The 23,057-nt window shown below is 43.1% G+C and overlaps 1 protein-coding gene across 9 annotated transcripts in view; it reads left to right on the forward strand.

Moving 5' to 3' along the window:
• The first annotated feature begins 393 nt into the window (after positions 1-393).
• Positions 394-23,057, forward strand: part of eif4g1b (eukaryotic translation initiation factor 4 gamma, 1b) — a 64,998-nt gene continuing 42,334 nt past the window's right edge. For 5 of the 9 annotated variants that reach the window (XM_075474039.1, XM_075474043.1, XM_075474038.1 and 2 more), the window contains exons 1-6: positions 394-487; positions 11,083-11,204; positions 20,014-20,100; positions 21,652-21,684; positions 22,282-22,302; positions 22,839-23,033. In XM_075474039.1, coding sequence (XP_075330154.1) covers positions 409-487; positions 11,083-11,204; positions 20,014-20,100; positions 21,652-21,684; positions 22,282-22,302; positions 22,839-23,033 — 537 coding nt within the window. In that variant the 5' untranslated portion in view covers positions 394-408. Of the gene's footprint in view, positions 488-10,333; positions 10,366-10,899; positions 10,953-11,082; positions 11,205-20,013; positions 20,101-21,651; positions 21,685-22,281; positions 22,303-22,838; positions 23,034-23,057 lie in introns of those variants that run through there. The other 4 variants (XM_075474045.1, XM_075474046.1, XM_075474041.1 and 1 more) reach the window with 4 other exon arrangements.

The following is a 23,057-nucleotide window of genomic DNA, read 5'->3' on the forward strand; positions in this document are numbered from 1 at the left end:
GATCAATGAACAATCGTTTTCAGGGAGTTTTTTTTTTCACATCTATCCCATGAAGACATTACAATTTTTCTCTGTGGTAATGGCATTCCTAATACCATAACTCACTTATAGCGTTACGATTTAATAGCAATCTTCCAAATAAGAGAAGACTGTTAGAGGATTAAAAGGTGGTTTAAACCAGTTTTTGGCCATTTCATTGTAAAAATAAAAATTAAATGATTTCTTTAATCTGCATGAAACGCGGGGAGTGGGTCTGTTTACACTTTGAACACATGGAGTAACTGATAATCCCTGAAAGGCTTGGAGCGTGTTGTTTTACATGCACGCAGTAAGGGAAAGCGAGATCATTTGGATATTAACATACAGTGCATACTGTTCAGAGCATGGTCACTGGGAAGGTTTTACGTGATGGGATTTTTCCGGAATTACAAGCTACCGGCTTCCGGGAAGCATTTCCGTCCGGCTTTGCGGACTCAAGGAGAGAAAGGTAACGCTACGATCCTTAACCAATTCTTCTTTTAAAATGTTCTATTTTTCACATAACTGTCACGTCACTGTTACTTGGAGACTCTGGGTGTAAGTAAAATCCACGTGGCACCTTTCAGTCGGGGGACAGACCCCTGTGTTGTGACTTTGTTGGGGGCTTTCTGCTCACTAATGTGTTCTCAGGGATTAGCTTTAGCTAGCTGGTTGTTAGCATTTCATGCAAAGACGACGTGGGTGTTCTTTCTTCACTGGAGCTAGTGTGACCAGCAAGCTAACATCACAGCATAGAGCCAGTATAAGCCCTTACTCATCTCACGTGAAGAAAGGTATTTGTGTTGTGTGTCATAGGTTCCATGTAGGGTGACAAATAGACTGCTGCCTTACAACACCGTTGTTTTTACCGGTTAGCTATAATTATACCGCTAGTTGTCCAACCGTTTGCTGGCTACGAGAGTAAGCTAGCAGTGGGGTAACCACTGTGTCTGTAAAGTCATGCTTTACTGTAGTGGCAGAAAGTGGTGGAGTCTTATTTACGTTTGACAGCTTGGCTGCATATAAACACATGTCTGACAGTTTGCCTTCTAATGGCGATCAAATGGCCAGACGTCGTTTGGGTTCCTGCGGCTAAGTTTGTTAGTGAGCTTAAAAATGTGTTTTTGGACATCACTGCCTCTGTTCATGAGCCAAACACATTGTCCCGTTTCAGTGACCTCGTTGACATAAAGCACGTGTCGCTATATGCTGTCAGATACAGATGAATTAAGTGAGCAGTTTCGAAGCTTTTGCAAACCTCACCAACTTTCTGCTGAATGAAATATCCTCGCCGCAGCTGTAAAGAAGATGAATCTACGCGAGTAAGCTTTATACGCGGGTTTTTTCCCCCCTACCGCATCTGCAGAGCTGCATCCATGGGAACGGAGGCTGCTGTGAAGGTGATGTTGCTGTCATGCTGAGTGAGTTTAGCTCTGAGGTGTCTGACTCATTCTGATTGGATGCAGCACTTACAGCTGCCACGACACCACTGACAGCACGGCTTACTTTGTCGAATCTTAATACTGTAGTTTAAGCTCTCAGCGTGCTTCTGTTGGTGAGTGGTTTATTTAGCTATTGAGTGTGATTGTATCATAACCAGGTGGCTCCTTCTTAGCTTTGACCGTTGCTCTGGGTGATATCCTCATTAACCAGTCCGCTCGCTGTCATTTGTTTGCTATGGCCGGTGTTTACGGGAAATACATGGGTGTCATAGCTCAAATAGGCTGAGGTGTGGCTGGCATGAAGCCGGCAGCTGGGATGTGGATCGCGCCAATAGCATGAGAAACCACGTGGTAAATCCAGGTCTGGCCTAGCAAAGTTAGCAACATGGCTAACAGCACTGTGAGCACTGCGTTCAGACACACGACTTCGGACTTGTATCTGCATGTGTATCTGATATGTGCGTGGTTAATATGATGGACTGCGAAATAATGGCTTGTTTGTGTGAGTAGACACGCAGACACGCCCCTGTGTCAGAAGTGTCCCACACTCTGGATTGATGGCATATAGATGTGGAACATCTATATAGGTGGCTTGCTGTGTGATTAATTGTTTGAGGCCAGGATTGCTGGAATGTTCGTGTTTGAGCCGTTTGTTGATCACCCTGCTTTCTACAGGAGACATGATCTTGATGTTGAGGACTGCAGACATGTGACCACAGCAGAGAACTGGGTCCAAAATGGATGCTGTTTACCATATAGCTAATACATATAGATGTTTGATAGACCTTTGTGAAGCAGGAATGTCAGACAGACTGAACAAACGGCACAATGCTTGATATGTCAGAGGCATGCTGTCACTGTTTGCCTGACATATGGACACTGCCGAACTTCCTGTTGGGAAGGTACAAAGCACACAGTCTGGTTTTGACAGAATGTTACGAGAAGATCATGATGACGGAGGAGGACAGGCGGTGTGATGCTGCGTCACCAGAGCAAAACTTTTCCAGTACGCACTTCCTTTTCACTGGAGACTGCCGTTCAAATGCTTGTCTGTGCCTTTGAATGTTGAAATAGGAGCATCGAGCACCTGTTCTGTTGTAAATATTGGCCACTGTCAGCAGCAGAGGAATGTTAAGGCACTTGTTGTTGTTGCACCTCATCATGCATTGTTTAACTTAGAATAACTTACCTACCTACCTTGTGCAAAAACTCATCTTGTGAATAAATTCAGAGACAATTGTAAGTTGATGACTTCAGATTTCTAAGTTTATTCTGAAGGCTTTCATTGTAAAACACATGAGTTACGTTGTTGGACTCTGCAGACTATGAACCCATGAAATGATCAACTGCTCTAATTAGATTCACTGACATGTCGGTATGAATTGCGCTCACTTCCACATTTGATTGGAGTTCCAGTAACAGATCAACTTAGTCATGTAAATGAACCACCATCCTTGTCGCGGTAAACATGCGTGGAATCAAAATCAAGTTATTAACCCTTGCATTGCTGAGCGTTTCGATCCCCAACCGCATTGTCTGTGGTAATTAGAATGTCTTACAACAGTTTAAGAAATTCAACTTTGTAAGATTTGCCATGTAAGCAAAAATAGTGAGGGTCTCATTAGTTTCATTTAGTACACATAAACAAAGCACCCTAATTTCTAATTAGCTATGTATTTATCAGTCAAACTCAGTATTTGCATTTGACTCTTGGCAGGTGATAGTTTTTTACACCGAGTCTAAGCTAGTAATGTCATTATTCATCTAATTGTTCCATGCTGGTGTAATTATAGCCAGTCAGTGTTTCTAAAAGGGATACTTGTTTGAGTATGCCGCCTTGTAGCTGCATTTATAAAGAATGGGTGGAGCTGTGCATCTCATCTGCATGCGCTGCAAGGAGCGGATGTAATGAGAAATTGCAGAGAAGTCAGTACAGGCTCGGTGTAGAACACAGCAACGGCAAGGTCGGGTGAGAAGCCGTGGCTTCCCTGCTCCATATTACACCAGAAATATACTTGCTCTTTAATCACATGTTCAGGAACTTAATCCATCGTGGGCACATTAGTTCACATACCTGCCTGTGGACTACGCTCGGGACTGGAGGATGTCACAAGGGGGTACACCAGATGACTCGGGCCAAGCACTCACCTACATATAGCAGCTTAGTAACGTGTAGCTTTCATTTCTGTGGATGTGCACAAACAATGTTCCAAACAAGGCCTGGCATGCAACAGTATATATTATCTTTGTCCATCCTGAGAATCATTCTCTGGTTCAAAGATGTACGGCTGAATTTATTTTATTCTTTTATTTTACCTACATTTTTGCCTTTCTGCTTTGCATAGAGGGAAGGCAGGTGCTGTGGAGATTGTGGTTGCACTCCTTGCAGCTGACATAGTCAACTTGACTTGTACTCAGTCTATGCAGAGGCTTATGCAAATGTCTGAAGTGGAAGTGCTAGTTTCTGGGTCTCCACAGCACTGCGTGGAAGACTGGATCAAATGACAGGACTCGCTGTGAACATGGGACATTAGGGCGCAGTGTGTCCTGTGAGCCTTAGAGCAGCAGATGTACACTGATCTTCCTGATGCTGTGATCTGTGTCACCGTCACAAAAATTGTTTTTGAAGCCAGCCACATCTCACTGGTTCTGGGTAAACGCCTTTATTTTGTGTGGACTCCGGGGACTGGACTAAAGCCCATCAGACAGTATTACAGTATTGGTCATTTACTGGAGGACCTTCTTTAGCTCTTTGATTGTTGACTCAACATTTATTTCCGTGCCACCCCACGTAACCTGACAACTTTGTGTCCGAACTGTTGAACTGCTGCCCGTCATCCCTGCACTCTTTCCTTACGCTGACTAATATTGGTTCTGTTTTCTGAGCTCAAAGGCTCTTAAGTTACTTTGGAAAGGCTTAGGTGCTGTTTACACATATCCGGGTATTTTGATAAACGCATATTTTCTAACCTTCGTTTGCAAAAATAACTAGGTGCACACAGCCCCGTTTTTAAAAAAAACACGTCTACATTGATCAGCATAAATACGCTATCAAGAGCTGTTAAATTACGCCAAGCCTGACGGTGGCAGTGTTAGAACAATGAGAATTCCACACAAGCCAATCGGAAGCCTAATAGAGAACCGCTGACAGGAAGAACTCCCGGATCCTTTTCAAGAAGAAAGTATGGCGCCAGGCTCATGTGTGTGGACTGACAGCGAGACTGAGTTACTTTTAAACGTTGCGCTGGACTATAAAACTTCTAAAGCCCTGAAAATTGTATGACTGTAATTTTCAAAATCACACAAGCGAGTATAGCTCTCAACAACAGAAATGCTGCTAGTACCTCCATGCTTGCCAGATAAACAATGAACGGAGAGAATGGCGTTTTCACGCAAGCATCCTGCCAACATGGTGGATAGGGGCGGGGCTCTGTACTATGACGACAACTCCTCATTCTCAATTGCCCAAAACTCCGTTTTTGTCTCTTTCAACCAGTTTATACACAAACGCTAAACAGAGTTTTTAAAAAATCTCCACTTTTGCCGGAGTTTTTTTTATGCTTCGTTTTCGGAGGAAAAAACTCCGTTTGTGTATAAACGAAAGGCACAAACGAAGGGAAAGGTCTTTGTTTATCAAAATACCCGGGTATGTGTAAACAGCACCTTAATGTTGATGTTGTTGAATGTTTTTCTGAGCCAGGGATTTCATCTTGCTGCACTTGAAGCACTCACTGAAAAACTACGATGGGTTTGTCGCCTTTTGTGGCTGTGTTGAGAAGAGTTGGTAACAGTTGCGAATGGAATCTTTATCTGCGTGATTTCCTCTTTAAAAAAATAAAATAAAAAAAAATCCTAAAAGCGCACACACACACACACAAAAACCCTGACTCATCATGACACAGGCTTTTTACACTGCAGCGTCCCTGTGTGAGTTGGTGTGTGCAAGGAGGTGTATGTGAGTGTGTTACTGGCAGAGAGAATGTAGGCTTCAGCTAATAATATCAAATGTGTCACCATTGTGAGGATCATAAAACCGTAGGAGAGTTGTTACGCTCACACCAGCAAATAACCTGTGTGTTTGATTATTTAAAACGAAAAAAGAAACTGTCTGCCTCACTTGGGTCATGACCTGTGTTCTGTTGGGTTCGTTTTTCACATGTGTGAGCACTTCAAATTTCAGAGACTGTGCAATTGCAAAAATAATCACCTGAAAAAGTACTGTATGCCCATGAATGCACGGGGATAAGGAGCAAGGAAACACAATTTATTGATCTAATATACTAGATAGGTGTAATTGTCAGTCGGGGCTTAATTAAATGGTCAGAGACATTAAAACATGTTTCTTTTTGCAGGCGTATTGGAAGATTAAAATAGTTTGAATCCGCAAATGTGCCACAGTCATTAGGTAATGTTGAAATAGTGTTTGCATTGGTATATGTCTATTATTGGCCCAAGGTCTCACAAGATAAATTTACCCATTTAAACTTACTGAAAATCTTCTTTCTACCTCTTAAATTAGGATTTTGGGCTGTCTTATTAGCTTTTCTGAAACTATGGGTGGTGCTCTGCTGATTCAAAGCAGAAATTTTCAGCCGATGATGAGTCATGATGTGTCTTGCAGACATCTTACAGACGTATTAACGAGGGGGTTAAAGATGTTAAAAACCTGATTTTTAGTTGAGTGGACTTTAAAAAGAGCTTCCACCCACTAATACAGAAAATTAATTGACAGCTATTTCAACACTTACTGAGAGAAGCAGGGGATGAGGCATTGACGGGCAGATCTCATTCTTCCACTATAAAAGCTGATTTATGGTTGACGGAGACCCTCCCGGAGACGCTCTCCGTCGCTTGCGTGCGTCGGCCAAAATTCCTATCTATCCGTCGAGGCGACGGAGACCGCAAGGGTTGTGATTGGTCAGCTAACAACATCGTTTCCGGAATCACTTTTCCCGTTTAGCTCCTTCCTCTCAGAACAACAACACCGCCATTTTTGAAAGAGTTTACTGTGTGCCGGTCAACATTTGGTCAAAATTATTCGCATTTCAAAATCAATAAGCTCCAACTCCAACAACAGTCTTTCTCTCTCGGTTGCCATCGTTCACTGGGAGGAGTGGAACGGAGCCGGAAGCTAAACAATCAATCAACGACTTTCACGATAGACGTATCGAGATTGGGTCGTTTAACGTAGCGATGCCTACTGATCGGGAGGTGAATTGCCTTGCGTATCCGACAGCCCGACTGAGAACTTCGGAAGGTTAACAGCCTCTCCATGACTACGGAGACGGATTGATGGATAGTGACGGAGTAGCATACTGAGGCCTTAAGAGTATAGGAGAAGCTACTAGAAAAGTCGGATTCATAAATTTGCTCTCGAGCCAGAGTTAGAAAGTTCTGGGTTCCAGCAGAGACATGGATGCGCAACACAGTCCACCCAATAGAGGAGAACTGGTGTTCTATGTAGACATTGAGCATTTGTTCTGAGGTAAAGAAATGTGCCAAAAGTGACAGGGTTATCATTTTTCCTTGTCTTAGTTTGGTCTCTTGGAATGTGTATGTGTATTTGGATTGTGTACTGGTCAAAACTACTGCTACTGTTCAATTCTTCTTATTAGCGACATACACTGGAAATTAGCAGTAGTTATAAATACTGTGATGTATTGCACTGAATAATTGGCACTCAGTTCTCTATGCTGAGTTATCTGTCCCTATATTCAATCAAATTCAGTTCAGATTTATTTATATCGCACAGTCTCAACAAATGCCAACACAAGGCACTTCAAGTCGCGAGGCGACTTTGGAAAAAACTCCCTTTTAAAAGGAAGAAAACTCCACCAGAACCAGGAAGGGCGGCCATCTGCCTTAACCAGTTGAGGCGGTTAGAGGACAGGAAAGAGGGGACAACAAACGCCATAATACCAGGCCAGGGATACCTGCTGAGAAAGAGACAGTGCTGCTAAAGGAGCCCTGGATGAAGATATTACTGAATGCCAAATCCCTGTCTCTGATATCAAACCTGTACTTTCTTCCTACATAATGGATAAATGGCAAGCCGAATGGGACAACTGTGCTGGAAATAAGCTGCATGAAATATGTAATACTGTGAAACAAATCACAACTCTGTCATTTTCATGTAGACATGATCAAGTTATCTGTACTAGGTGTAGAATTGGACATTCTAGACTCACTCATGGTTTTTTGTTAACTGGAGGTGAACCTCCCCTATGTGATCTTTGTGGTAATCCCTTATCAATTAAGCATATTCTATCTTGCTCTGCCCTTAGAATAAAAAGGCAGCAGTTTTTTAAAGAAGGTACTATAGTAGGTATTTTTAATAAGGTCCCACCTTTAAAGGTTTTAAACTTTTTAAAGTGCATTGATGTGAACAAACTTATTTAATGTATTTCTTTATTAATTTCATTGTTGGTATTTAGTGTCAAGTGCAATGTATTACCTGTATTAGCCATGAAATGGCCACAGCTGCTTAACTGGCTTTAAATGAAAACAAACAAACAAACCTGCTGAGAAAGAGAAACACAAGTTAATGAGAGTAAAGAGAGCAGAGTGAGGAGAGGTGCATCATGGGAGGTCCCCCAGCAGTCTAGGCCTATAGATGCATACTATGAGATGTTTCAGGGTCACCTGAGCCACCCCTAACTATAAGCTTAATCAAAAAGAAAAGTTTTAATTCTAATCTTAAAGGTAGAGAGGGTGTCTGCTTCCTGAACCCAAACTGGCAGCTGGTTCCACAGAGAGGGCCCGGATAACTGAAGGCTCTGCCTCCCATTCTACTTTTAGAAACTCTGGGAACCACAAGTAAACCTGCAGTCTGAGAGCAAAGTGCTCTGTTGAGAAAACCTATGTCACCATAAGTCTCAGAATTAATTTTTGATATTGTGACTGATATTGCATGTTCTTCTCAGTGCTGTATCTTGGAGCCGTTTGCATTGGAATTAGGGCTGCACTATATGTTAAAAACATTTTTGTCGCTGTGATATGAACATACACAGTAAGAATTTCACAAGGGAGGCCTCAGCTGTAATAAATGGTAGGATATTGACCTTTTTTAACAGCAGACATTTTGACTTCAGATAGATGTATTAAAGAGGATGTATTTTAGATTCCACTAAAAATAAGTTAATTAACCAGTATTTACAAGTGGAATGGAGCCCTGAGTGCCATATATGAAAGTATTTGTTTATATATTATAGGGTTGTCAAGATACTAGAATTTAAAAGTTGATACCAATGCCAAAGAAAATACTTAATATCATATTCAATATGGAAAAAGGAAAAAAAAATGACAAAATAAGTAGCACAAAATGGTTTAATAAACACTAACTAGCACCAAAATAGCACCACTTAAATTAACTTTAACTAAACAATTTCATATGAATATCTTTTTAATATAAAAAGGTATCATGTTGGATACAGCCATATAAATAGTAAAAAAAAAAAACTTAAAGGACAACTTGGATTTGTTTTTTCTTCTTATTATTAATACATTGCTGAAGTATCGGATCGGGACTTGGTATCGACAGATACTCAAAATCAAATGACTCGGACTTGGGGGCAAAAAAATGTGATTGGGACATCCCTCATACGCATAAATAATTAAAAAATTTTGGCTTTCATATACTACTGTTCAGTTCAGCATTGCATGTTTTTCTGATATTGTCCCGCCCCTTTAAGGATTGCAGAGAACATCCTTGGAGTCTTACAAATATCGTGAAATGATAAATGGTTTTGCCAAGCACAAGTATACTGAATTTAACAGTCTCCATGGAAACTGATTTTTGTCACCATAACTCTCAGAAATAAAGTAACTTATTTAGCAATTTTCCTCAAGATGGGACAGCTTTTAAGAGATTCCTAAGAGCTTGAATAAGGGCAACTGGACTTCTTATTCTTGGTTCTTGAAGACATTTCACCTCTCACCCGAAAGGGTTCTTCAGTTTTAAGAAATTCTGTGTGGCACCCTTCAGCTAAAGAGAAATAAAGACTTAAACATCAAACTTACAGGGAAAACCTTAGTTCCTATGTTCAACAGCCCCTTGTCGTTGGTTTTCTCATAGTTACTTAACTAAGCCTCCCCTTTAAGCCGGGACTGATGCATTTTCATTGCACATTGAGATCATGTGAAAGTACAGTGGCATCATAGGGTGTCCGAGTTGATCCTCTGCTGTTATGCCTCTGAGCTGACTGGTGAGGACTAACAGTGAAACAGGCTGTGTGTAAGGGTAGGTCAGTATTACAGAAGTCGTCACTCTAACCAGTGAAAATATGGTCACTTAAACCAATTCTACGAAGTGGGCTTGATGTGTGTAAGCGCACACTGATGCAGGGCTGATCCCCTCCGCCTATGTCTGGCACGTTTGAATTACCAAAGAGGAGCATGGTGGATTAACAAGGATATCTTTGTGTCGATTCACCTCAACTAGGGATGTCCCAATGTTTTTTTTTATTTATTTATTTTTTTCATTTGATTTTGAGTATCTGCCGATACCGAATCCCGATCCAATACTTCTACAATACATTAAAAAAATGAAGAACAGCGAAGAAAAAGATTTATTTTTTTTATTTTATTCACCATATTTTTATCATTTAACACTTATAAACAGAGCACTTCTGTGAGGTAGCTTGAACAATCAAGTAATCAAGTAATAAAAAGATTCTTCAAATTGGAGTTTAGTGCAACAATGTCTAATATAAAAACGAGCAGCAGCTCAACTTGAAATACCTGGCAGGTATGTTAACAAGTAAGCAAATAAAAGTGCCACAGTGTTATAAAGTAAGGCCAGTAATGTGCTTTTTGGAAGTGCACTGCTAATTCTTACTCTCCTCTGGCTTCACAGAAGGAAATGTACAATTTTTCTTGATGAAAACCAACATCTCTACCGTGTCAGGTTTGTTGTGTTGAATGCAGCGTTGTCCTTGCCACCTCTTGAAATCCCAAGTTTGCATATGTCATAGTTTGCAATCGCAATGTTTTTGTCATCCACTTTAAAATACCTCCACACTGCAGACATTCGTGCCCCCAGCTTCAAGCTGCTGCCGTGTTGCTGCATGCGTTGTTTCTGTGTGGAGTTGAGATGGTCTGACTCCGTACCACCACATAACAGTAATTACTAAGCTGTTATTTTTTCCCATTTGTTTTGAAATATTATAGTTCTGATTTTGAAAAAAAAAAAGAGGGAGAGAGAATAAATATACATATATAGATATATATCCGATCCCTGATTGGGATGTAACTTCCGATTGAGTCTGAAACCACGTGATCGACCCAAATTTCCGATCACGTGATCAGATCAGTACATCCCTAACCTCAACCCATATGTAAAAATGCTTGTTGACTGATTTTCTAATGCTGTGAAGTTTGTGAAACGTTCCACAAGCCAGTACACGCTCATTATTAAAAACCTCCTCTTTCTGTCCTTTAGGAAATAACTTTCTTCAGTGTAACTACATTTAGGACCGAAAAAGATTATTAAATGTAAGTCTAAAGATGAACTTTCACCCTCTTTATCTACATTTCTTTCATCCCTTTGTTCTCTCTTATTTTGATGGTAACTTTGTGTGTAGTTTTTAAACCAACTGACCCCATCTGTTTTCTCTGTTGTCAGATTTGTGCACAGGTCCACATCCGCCTCCCCATGCAGAACTCCATGAAATGAATAAAGCACCACAACCTATAACAGGACCTCCCTCCGTCCCCCACCCTGCCCCCTCCCCTGGTCTTTCACAGGTAACGTGGGATGCTCCTTCACACTCTCTATGCACCCATCCCTCTTTTCTTTCTCAAAGAAATTGACTGATGTTGCAGCATTGTTGTACAGATGATGAAAAGCAGATTACCTTTTCATGGAGATTAGTTGCCGCAGCTACAAGTTTGTTTGGTGGAGTTTAAGTCCTGTCGTCACAATGTCTTTGGCAGATACTGTGTGCCGTATCTTTATTTTGATTAAAAATCAAATCAATAAATTTTTTTCTCCAGGTTCTCATTAGAATAGAGGTCAATCAAATCCTTAAAGTTCTCCATCTGTCTAAAAAGATACTTGTTTTAGTGACAGAAAACTCTTACTCCCCCTTTAACTGTGTAACCCGTTGCTCACGTTTCCCCTATGAACAACGCCCAAATTCTCTGACCTACACTCTAACGACTTCTGCACACCTGTGCTCTCACGCGTAATGAGTCTCTTAACAGGTAACAGTGTATCTTGTGCATAGAGTGCGCAACTGATCGCATTAACAAGACTAGGCTCGCTTACCATACAACCGAAAGCAAAGTGCAATATAGCTTTTAACCTTATACTAAAATAAAAAAGAAAAAATGGTAGTATGAAATAACATGCCAGTTTAATAATCCGTACTGGTCAGTAGAAGAAACCCAAGGGCAATGCACTTTAACATGTAACAGTTCAATCTCATCACAGTAATATTATTAATAAACAATAGCACAAGGAAGCTTCCTGTCACACCTGTTAATTGGGTACCCAACACAACCAGTGCTAAAACAGATAAATCCCAAATCAAAAACAAAAACAACTTTAAACAACAAAAAGTTACCAAAACCCAAAAAGAGCCAACAAAATAAATTAATCAAACGTCACAGAATCAGTCTCTTGCAGGAATAAAGCAGTCCCGTAGCTTCATATATTGTTGCAGGCCTGATAGCTCTTATTTAGCATCCGTCCGCGGAATAGCAGTCCCAACGATGGCGGCTCTCAGCACAACCAGGTGGAACGCGTTACTCACCCCACCAGGGATTACCGGTCTTAACTGAACGGCTTCAAAACTGCTCCAACTCCGGTCCAACAGTCCACTCTGGATCACGGGCTTGGTCTGGTTCTGTACTCCACAATCTCCAAAATCCAGGCCACATGTCCGAAATGTTTGTAGCTCCCGCTAGTTGGTAAAAACATCCGATAATCCACAACAGCAGAAAATCCAGCTACTTCGAGAGCCGCCACCTGCCAACTGACGCCGCCCGTACAGCTGGCTCATACACCTCCGTTACCGTTCCCACCCCCCAGCCATCACAACCAATACAATTGCGCAAACTTGATATTGCCCTTGACTGACCAGTAAGGTAGAACAGGGGAAAGTGATGCATTTACTGGCAGTAGTAAATAGTAGGAAAGTAGCAAACACAACATTTACTGCGTGTTTTAAAGTCAACAAAAAATACACGTGTATGTCTAAGACTTTGGCAAGGCGCAAAGCATCAAAGGTAAGTGTAATACAATGGAAAAGGCCTACAATGCATTGTATTCAAATAAATATATAAGGTGAGTAAAAAAATAAATAAAAGGAGGTGATATATAACCTAGGGGGTTACATCCTCCCCCTTCTAAATGTCCAGATGCCCTCATCGGACTATCTAGGCGGCTCAAATCAATTTACCCTTAGATGGCTAAATTAGCAATGTATGTATACTTGTCAGAAAAACTCATCTAAACTAAAGGAGGCACACTCTGGACCACAGGGGTATGGCTCCCTCATCTAACGGTGATTCTCACTCCACGATATACTATCGCAAACGGCTTGTCAATGGAGCTTCCAAGCTTGTCATAACTGAGCCGAATGACTGGCTTAATTTGTCGCCGTGACCGAGGTTCACTGAGGGGCTCTGTACTGCTTTCAGACTGACTAGCCGAGGGGAGCTCTCCCCCTTCTAGACCTGTGTCCGCCACAGGGTCGTCAGGCAGCTGCATAACCTCCGTTTCCTCTTCAGCCTCTGGGACAGTAGCAGCACTCATAGGCTCTTTTGGACAAACATCGTTTGATGGTAGGTTTGGCTCTGTATTGAGGTGAGACACCTTTCGGTTGAAATGCTCGGACAGGAGGTCTAGGGCCTGGGAAACAGACTCTCTTTGAGCAGTGGATAGGTACCACAAATCATCTTCCTCTGGCTCAGACATAAACTCCTGGTCGATTGTATTGTCATCATGTCTGTTTGTCTTGGTCTCTGCTGAAGACCTTGTTGCTAGTCGGTGAGATTCTTGTTTCTCCTCATGATCAACAGGAAACCGAACTAGGTGTCCTACAGGTAGGAGGCGGTCACGATGCAGGGTTTTAACAATGATTCTGCCCTTTTCTGGCTTTACCCTGTACACAGGCAGGCTTGACAGTTTTTCAACTACTACATAGGGGCTTGAGTTCCATTTGTCTCCAAGCTTATTCTTGCCAGGACCATCTGTCGCTCGGATCAGTACACGGTCTCCTGGTTCCAGAACTTGGTCTCTTACTTTAGTGTCATAGTATCTTTTGTTTCGCTGATGGTTTTTATCTGCTACTTCTTGGGCCAGTTTGTAAGCTTTCTGCAACTCTGCTTTCAGCTTTTCAACATACTGAATGTAACTTTGGTGGTCTGTTCCATCTGGAGACGTTCCAAAGCAGAGGTCAACTGGCAGACGAGCTTCACGACCAAACATGAGGTAGTATGGTGAATAGTTGGTTGCGTCATTCCGCGTACAATTATACGCATGGACCAGCAAGCTGATGTGTTGACTCCACCTTTGCTTTTGAGAGGGATTGAGCGTGCCAAGCATAGACAGGAGTGTGCGGTTGAACCGCTCCGGCTGTGGGTCACCTTGGGGGTGATAGGGAGTCGTCCTAGACTTCTTTATGCCCAACATTTGTAGAACCTCTTTGATTAAACGGCTCTCAAAATCACGCCCCTGGTCAGAATGAATTCTCGCAGGCAGGCCGTAGTGTACAAAGAACTGTTCAACTAAAATCTTAGCAACGGTTGAGGCTCTTTGATCTTTGCTGGTATAGGCCTGAGCATAGCGGGTGAAATGGTCTGTTACCACTAAAACATTGGCCACTCCCTTCGAATCAGCCTCAATAGATAAAAAATCTATACAAACTAGGTCGAGAGGGCCACTGCTTGTGATGTGGTGTAGTGGTGCAGCCCGTTGAGGTAAAGTTTTGCGTGCAACACACCTGCCACAATTCTTGATGTAATCTGTAACGTCGGAGGCCATCTTGGGCCAGAAAAATCTGTCTTTCAGTAGCTCAACCGTACGCTCAATTCCAAGGTGCCCTAACTCATCATGAAGCGCCCTGAGTGCTTGTGGTCTGAACTGACTTGGAAGAACGAGTTGAAAGCTCTGACTGCCTGCATTTCTGGAGACTTTTCTGTGCAATAGTCCATCTTTCATTAGGAGTTTTGAACTTTCTCTTTGTAGAAGCAATAACTCTGGATGTCTGTTAGAGGGCCAGGCACCAACCTGAACTGCTTTTTTGGCAACTCCTATTACTGGATCTAGGTCCTGTGCTTTGGCCAGGTCCACTTTGCTTAGTCGCTCAAGAGAGCTTAACTGCAGGTGAGTAAAACAAGCATATGTATCAGGAACAGCGCTTGGCTTGGCCCCCAGTTGATCGATAAGTCGTTCTGGATGCTCAGAGGACTGAGCTCCATCCGTGTGGTGGAAAAGAGCTTTAACTCCAGAAGGGGGTATTTCCCTCCAACCGCAGTCATCGTCGATTGCGTTTCTGGACAACCAATCAGCATCCACGTTATCCCGGCCTGGTTTATATTGGATGTGGAAGTCGTAGGTTGTAAGGGCAGCTAACCACCTATGACCGGTGGCGTTCAACTTGGCAGTTGTAAGTACATAAGTAAGGGGGTTATTATCTGTCCTCACCGTAAAACGGGCCCCATAAAGGTAATCGTGGAACTTATCGACGACCGCCCACTTCAATGCCAGGAATTCTAGTTGGTGAACAGGGTAGTTTCTCTCTGACTGGCTCAGTTTGCGGCTAGCAAATGCAACAGGGCGTAAGCCATCTGAGTGTTCCTGGTTAAGGACCGCTCCAAGCCCATCAAGACTGGCATCGACGTGGAGGACGTAGGGCTTTGTAGGGTCCGCAAAGGCCAAGACTGGGGCCTGTGTGAGACATTGGACAATTTTATGAAACGCCTCAGTGCATTCAGGCGTCCATCGCTCTCCGAATGGCTGAGAGGGATGGTAGTAAGGAGAGTCCAAGCTCTCCTTGTTCTTTCGCTTCTTTTGTGTTGGTGGGTACCCCTTTGTGAGATCCGTGAGGGGGCGGACTATAGCAGAATAATTGGCAATGAACTTGCGGTAATAACCGCAGAACCCCAGGAAGGACTGTAGTGATTTTAAGTTCACTGGAGGTTCCCACTGGGCCACTGCCTTTATCTTGTCAGGGTCTGTTGCGACACCAGCAGCAGACACAATGTGACCAACATATTTGACTTGGGGCTGACAAAATTGGCACTTATCAATGGACAGCTTTAAACCGTGTTCTCCCAGGCGATCGAGCACTTTGAGTAGGCGCTCCTCATGCTCCTCTAGAGTACGACCAAACACAATAAGATCATCGAGGTAGACGAGACACTGAAGGAGATTCATGTCGCCCACAGCCTTCTCCATTAATCGTTGAAATGTCGCTGGGGCACCTGTGATCCCTTGAGGCATGCGTTCGAATTGGTAGAAACCCAAAGGGCAAATGAACGCAGTCTTTTCTTTGTCTTCTTCAGCCATTTCAATTTGGTAATAGCCACTGCGAAGGTCGAGCACAGAGAACCAGCGACTCCCAGTGAGGGAGGCCAAGGCATCATCTATTCTCGGAAGTGTGTATTGGTCTGGTATGGTTCTGGAATTAAGGGTGCGGTAATCAATGCACATTCGAATTTTTCCAGTTTTCTTTCTTGCGATTACAATTGGTGAAGCGTATGGTGAGCGAGACTCTTTAATTATGCCAGCCGCAAGAAGCTCTTGTAAGTGTCGGCGGACATCATCAATGTCTGCTGGAGCCAGACGTCTTACCCTTTCTCGATATGGTCTGGAATCTGTTAGTCGGATGTAGTGTTCAACCCCTTTTGCAAGTCCAACATCCCATTCGGTCAGAGAAAAAACTTCAGGTCGCTCAGCTAACTTTTGTGATAGTCTGACTTTCCAGTCTTCAGGAATAGGGGAGTCGCCAAAATTAAAGAGAGCCGGGTCAAGCCGTTGGAGGGGTGCTTGGCTTGGCTGTATCTGGGTGACTATGTCAGCTTTGTGGACATGCGCTATGACCGTGCCTTTAGGAAGGGACTTTGGCTTGACTGATTCATTTTTCAGTAACAATGGAAATCTTTCTGCATCCATGCCCATAGACAGAAGCACACATGAGGGCATTAGCACACCTGCGGGAAGGGATCTGGTAACAGGTGTCTCAATCACTAGTATGCTGTCCTCCAAAGATTCAGAGCAGGACACTTTACACATAGCTGTAAGTTCAGAACCAGGGGGTATAGTAAGAGGACCAGGTCCCACCCATTTCACGTGAGCTACAGCTATGTTTGGGGCCATGGCTGACTTTGTGATGGGCTGTGTGCATACTCGCATAGTTTGTGCCCTCCCATTACTCTTTGATGCCATTTTGGACTGTGGCTCATAATGGAAGGTCCGTGCATTGGTGCCAATAATGACAGGCTGCTGTTCAGGACCATCCGGCTCTGGGCAGACTAAGGCCAGGACTGTCCGGGATTCACCTTTTATGTTATCCTCGGGAAACTGTACTTGAGCTGCAATGAAACCTTTATAGGGATAACTGTTCTGACCAAGGCCCCAAAGATCTAGACACGAAATGGGGTGTAATGGTAAGTGGGATAGGTGTTGGGTGTACCAGCCCTCAAATACTATGGAAACAGTGGAGCCACTGTCCATTAATGCATCACAAGGCTTGCCTTCAATGACAATTTGGCCTACCGTTGGTGCTCCAATGAGACCGGTAGGAATATGGCTGGGTGTGGAAGGACCAACGTGACTCACAGTGACTTTGCCACCTTTTCTTTCTGGCTCTGAAGAACGTGGGGTGGTTCCCTTTTGACTTTGTTGAAGCTTGTGCATTGACTGGATTAGTTTTCGGATGACCTTGGAAGGGTTTTCAGGACAGGTGCAATTGGTGGCGATGTGGCCATCTTCGCCACAACGGTAGCAAAATACATCGGAACCCTCTCTGGCAAACTTTGTGGGTTCTCTACCTTTAAGCTGATAATTTCTGTGGTTCCTCCCCTGAGGTAAGGGAGCTGTGGACAGTAAAGCTTGTTGGCTGAGCTGGTGTTGTAAACTAAGAACTTGTTCTTTCAACATATGCATTTCAGGATTAGAACGGGCAGCTGCATTTTGGGGTACCCCTCTAATTTGGTGAGGGATGTCTTGTCCTTTTACTGTTAGCTGCTGTACTTTGCTTTGAAGCTCTTTTATCTGATCCTTGAGGGTGTCTATTTCAGAGAACTTTGGTGTCTTTATGTCTGCTGCACCGACACTTCGCACACTGGTAGTATGCCGCCTTAACCTTTTCTGAGCCTCTTCCGCACGTACCTCACTGAGCAGTGACATGAAGGACGGGGGATTGTTAAGTCTTTCTTTTAGCCGTAGCTGCAACAGCATAATGTCGGATTCAATAGCACCTCTTAACAGCTGCTCAACCCGTGCACGGTCTCTTATGGCGGGGGAAAGACCACCCTTTTGAACAGCTTTGGTGAGAACTTTCTCCAGCCTTCTAACAAAATCTGAAAGTCTTTCATTTGGATTTTGCTGCATGGATCTGAATGCAAAATATAGATCTTCACCAGACTCTGTTGTGCCAAATACATTTTCAATGGCCTCCAAGAAATCTTGAGGAGGCGTGTCAGGATCATTGTAGCGTATGGCTTGTATTATTTCAAGTGCTGGCCCCTTTACACTCTCGACAATCCTTTTCCGCTTCTCCTTGGCGGAACAATCACATTCATCAAGCATTAATTGTGCCTGCTCCAACCAGTTCTCCAGTGTCTCTTCACCAGCAGGGGTGGGAGTCACTCCAGAGAAAACTCGTAGTCTGCGAAAAGCATTGTTCTCCTGTGGGGGTCTCACTTTATCCAACAGTTCTCCAACAGCCCGTATTATGGAGGATGGATGTTCCTGTTTTAGAGTTGGCTCTTGGGAAAGCAAAGGCTCAATGTCTGCTAATGTCTTTCCTTCACTTTCTAGCAGTCTTTTTAGTTTTGTTGTAAACTCATGCTGGATTTACATGTGCTTCACTGCACCAGGTCTGAAGCTCTAACAGTGGTAATGGGGTGGATGAGTTGGCCATTGTTGTACGATAGTAGTACTTCTAGTCTTGATTGTAATACAGTCACTCGGTCTAAGATCCTAGCAGTGCCTCCATTTATGTAACCCGTTGCTCACGTTTCCCCTATGAACAACGCCCAAATTCTCTGACCTACACTCTAACGACTTCTGCACACCTGTGCTCTCACGCGTAATGAGTCTCTTAACAGGTAACAGTGTATCTTGTGCATAGAGTGCGCAACTGATCGCATTAACAAGACTAGGCTCGCTTACCATACAACCGAAAGCAAAGTGCAATATAGCTTTTAACCTTATACTAAAATAAAAAAGAAAAAATGGTAGTATGAAATAACATGCCAGTTTAATAATCCGTACTGGTCAGTAGAAGAAACCCAAGGGCAATGCACTTTAACATGTAACAGTTCAATCTCATCACAGTAATATTATTAATAAACAATAGCACAAGGAAGCTTCCTGTCACACCTGTTAATTGGGTACCCAACACAACCAGTGCTAAAACAGATAAATCCCAAATCAAAAACAAAAACAACTTTAAACAACAAAAAGTTACCAAAACCCAAAAAGAGCCAACAAAATAAATTAATCAAACGTCACAGAATCAGTCTCTTGCAGGAATAAAGCAGTCCCGTAGCTTCATATATTGTTGCAGGCCTGATAGCTCTTATTTAGCATCCGTCCGCGGAATAGCAGTCCCAACGATGGCGGCTCTCAGAACAACCAGGTGGAACGCGTTACTCACCCCACCAGGGATTACCGGTCTTAACTGAACGGCTTCAAAACTGCTCCAACTCCGGTCCAACAGTCCACTCTGGATCACGGGCTTGGTCTGGTTCTGTACTCCACAATCTCCAAAATCCAGGCCACATGTCCGAAATGTTTGTAGCTCCCGCTAGTTGGTAAAAACATCCGATAATCCACAACAGCAGAAAATCCAGCTACTTCGAGAGCCGCCACCTGCCAACTGACGCCGCCCGTACAGCTGGCTCATACACCTCCGTTACCGTTCCCACCCCCCAGCCATCACAACCAATACAATTGCGCAAACTTGATATTGCCCTTGACTGACCAGTAAGGTAGAACAGGGGAAAGTGATGCATTTACTGGCAGTAGTAAATAGTAGGAAAGTAGCAAACACAACATTTACTGCGTGTTTTAAAGTCAACAAAAAATACACGTGTATATCTAAGACTTTGGCAAGGCGCAAAGCATCAAAGGTAAGTGTAATACAATGGAAAAGGCCTACAATGCATTGTATTCAAATAAATATATAAGGTGAGTAAAAAAATAAATAAAAGGAGGTGATATATAACCTAGGGGGTTACAACTGAATAACTGTGGGAGTATATTATTATACTTATTATTCTTATTATTTTTATATTATTGCAACATGGGCAGTTGTTGACCACTTGTCTACAGTGCATCCTCACTTTTTCTTGTATTATCCCTTCCTGTTTCTTGCAGCCCTCATATCCCCCCGGGCAACCTCCTTCCGTTGTATTTGGAACCCCACCGCCTCCACAGATGAACCCCACACCACAAACCCGACAGGTAGGCCTTCGCATTGCTCACCTGCGCCACTATACCCCTGCAGTGATGACTGCTCCATCACAGAAAAGCAGGACTTCTCCCCTCACATGTCAGGTAGCTGTTTTGCAACTGATGGAAATCTCTGCTGGATTCCATCCCTTTCTATGGAGAGTAAAAATCAGTGGTAGACAGGGCTCTAAATTAACACCCGCCAACCCGCCAAATGCGGGTGAAAGTTATTTTTGGCGTGTATTAAAAAGAACTCACTAGCCGGCTTGGCCGATGATAAATGAGGAACTTCACCATCTATTTCGCGGGACGCGAAATTATTATATACAGTCTATGCGCGGGACATGCGAGCGCAGTTTCTATGGGAACGCATCCACCGAGGCTGCCGTACTAGGGGAGTGGGTCACTCTTGGTTTGGAAATACGATAGACGCCGGTGTTCAGTCGATTTCTCCTACTTGTCGAGAAATGGGGTGTCATTCACCATTTGATTTTTGTATTTGGGACACTTCTGTCTTTATTTAGGTGACTCTGCTCCATCATTGTGAATGAATGCATTGAGAAGGGGGAGCATTATTTGACAGCGTGTTATTGGTACAAATACAGACGCAAACACTAACAAAATGTGGCGATGGTTGGGACAGCCGGCCGTGAAGAGAAAAGATATGCCTGCCAAAGGAGGGGAGGACGATGATATTTTGAATATATTGAATCTGGCATGGTGACAGTTTGTGCACACGCCAGCCACACTTTGTGAGAAAAGGGAAAAATGGAACTGATTTAGATGGATCCGAAGACAGTTCAGAGAGCTCGGACAATGTTCACAGTATCCATAATTCCATAATTAGTCTCTGCACATAGTTTTGTGTTTAATTTTGTGCATTATCTGCACTAAAACATGGTTAGAAAGTTGTTAAATATTTCCATTTTTGTAGATTCAGGGTTCACATGAACAGTTTTAAAGTTATTTCTTTATTTTTTTATGTACAAAAAATGTGACCCTGAATAGTATGTGAGGGTTGAGGAGTAATGAAATGTTAGAATAAGTTTTGTATGTACATAAGTTTAATTATTGTAATTATTTTAATTGGATATACATTCCCAATTTCACTGTAAAATTAATTTAAAGCTTTAGTTAATGAATTGATCAAATGAATTCAGTGGCTCTCATCTGTCTTTTTTGCATGGAAAAATATGTGGCTAGTGGAAATTCTGATTGGCTGGTAACTTCAGAAACTTACTAGCCACATTGGCTGGTGATCAAAAAAGTTAATTTAGAGCCCTGGTGGTAGAATATAAATTTAAGCGTCATTGTTTGGTCTAATTTTTAATTAGTACTGATTCGAAGTTGGAATCATTGTTCTAGATTTTTTTCCTCTTGCTGCAAAGTTTCCTTTGGGCAAGTCTGACACAACAGCTGCTGGTGCTGAAGGACACTTTTACCTGAGCTACAGAGTGCAGCTGTAAAGGTTCAGATGTGAAGAAAGTTTACGTGGAGAGTTTGATGCATGGACCTTCAGCTTTTTGCCTTTAACCTTTGTCCTGTCTGCCTTTCCTCCTCTAGTTTGCCCCAGGGCCCCGACCTATGCACCAACAGGTACTAACAGCACAGCTGATTAACACGAGTTGGCGAGGGTGGGTTTTTTTTTTTAATCCTTTTAATGCATGTTAGGAAGAACTGGACAAGGCTGAAAGATTGATGGTAGTGCTCAGATAGAAATGACTACATACCTGGGCATCATTCACCTTGATTTGGAGAATAAATTGAATAGTTCTCTCAGTTCATAAAATCAGTATGTTAATATTTTGATGATGTTTTAAACCTTTGAGAAAATCTTCACACACTGTCTATAGCAAGCTAAAAATTCTGATCAATCAAAATGATCTTGATGATGGGGGTGGAGTGGTGGAGTCAACCCCAGGCTGTCTTGGAACGATGGAATAGTAGTAGTTAGTTACTGAGATAATTGGTGAATTCAGGTCTGCCTCTTCCACCAGAGCAGATGGGGTTGACTGAGATTCTCTGTGCTCTGCATGCTCTCTGTTAATTCACTGCTTGGCTCAGAACACACGGTTTCTGGGCACTTTGTTTTAACTTACTGTGGTGCTCTCTGTTTCTCAATCCTTCTCTACCCACCCTCTTCTTGTTTTTGTTTGATATATTTCTGTGTGTGATCTGTTTGTGCTGCTGAAGGGAACCTTCAGGTCACTACAGGTAACGCACTTTTCTTTTTCTGGCCCACTTTTTCCCTTCTCACTCTGATGATTGTATTTGCGTGTGTAATACTTAGCAGTGTTGGGCTTCGTTGGCTTGGTGTCAGTTTGCTTGCTCTGGTGGTTAGCTCCCACAGCAGCAGCAGAATGTCAATGAGGAGGGAAGCAGCATTAGCTGCTTTATCTCTGCTGACAGGCGGGGCCAGTATGTTTCCAGTCGGAGTCCAGCCACAGATTTATGGACAAGCAATGAGCCTAGCTAGACAAGTTGGCTTTACTTGGTCCAAGATATAAAAAAAAAAAATGCAAAGGCATGCTATTTATGTCAGAAGTTCCAGAATGGTAACGAGTTATTTCTTCACTTGTCTTTCTTCTGTTTTCATCCGAACTTCCTCCCTATATTTTCTGTCACCCCTGTTTTGTCATCTAAATTTCCCTGCTCCTCTTGTGTCTCTGGTCTGTCACCATCTTTCCTCTCTTCCTCCTCCTCTCTCTGCACACCTCGTCTCTTCCACCTTGATTTGGCTTTTCCTTTAGCCCTACTACACCAACAGGGCCGGCCTGCCTCCCAGCAACGGGCCTCGAGGTGTCCCACCCAGCAGTGCTCCTCGGTCTGTGACACCCACCCATGTTTACCAGGCGGGCCCTGGCTCCCAAATGATGATGATCCCACAGCAGCAGTTGCCCTTCCCCAGCTCACCACAGGGACCTGCCTATTTCATACCCGGACAGGTAGGGAGACGCTGTGTTTCTCCT

The sequence above is a fragment of the Odontesthes bonariensis genome, chromosome 9, assembly GCF_027942865.1.
Source record: "Odontesthes bonariensis isolate fOdoBon6 chromosome 9, fOdoBon6.hap1, whole genome shotgun sequence".
NCBI classification, from domain to species: Eukaryota; Metazoa; Chordata; class Actinopteri; order Atheriniformes; family Atherinopsidae; genus Odontesthes; species Odontesthes bonariensis.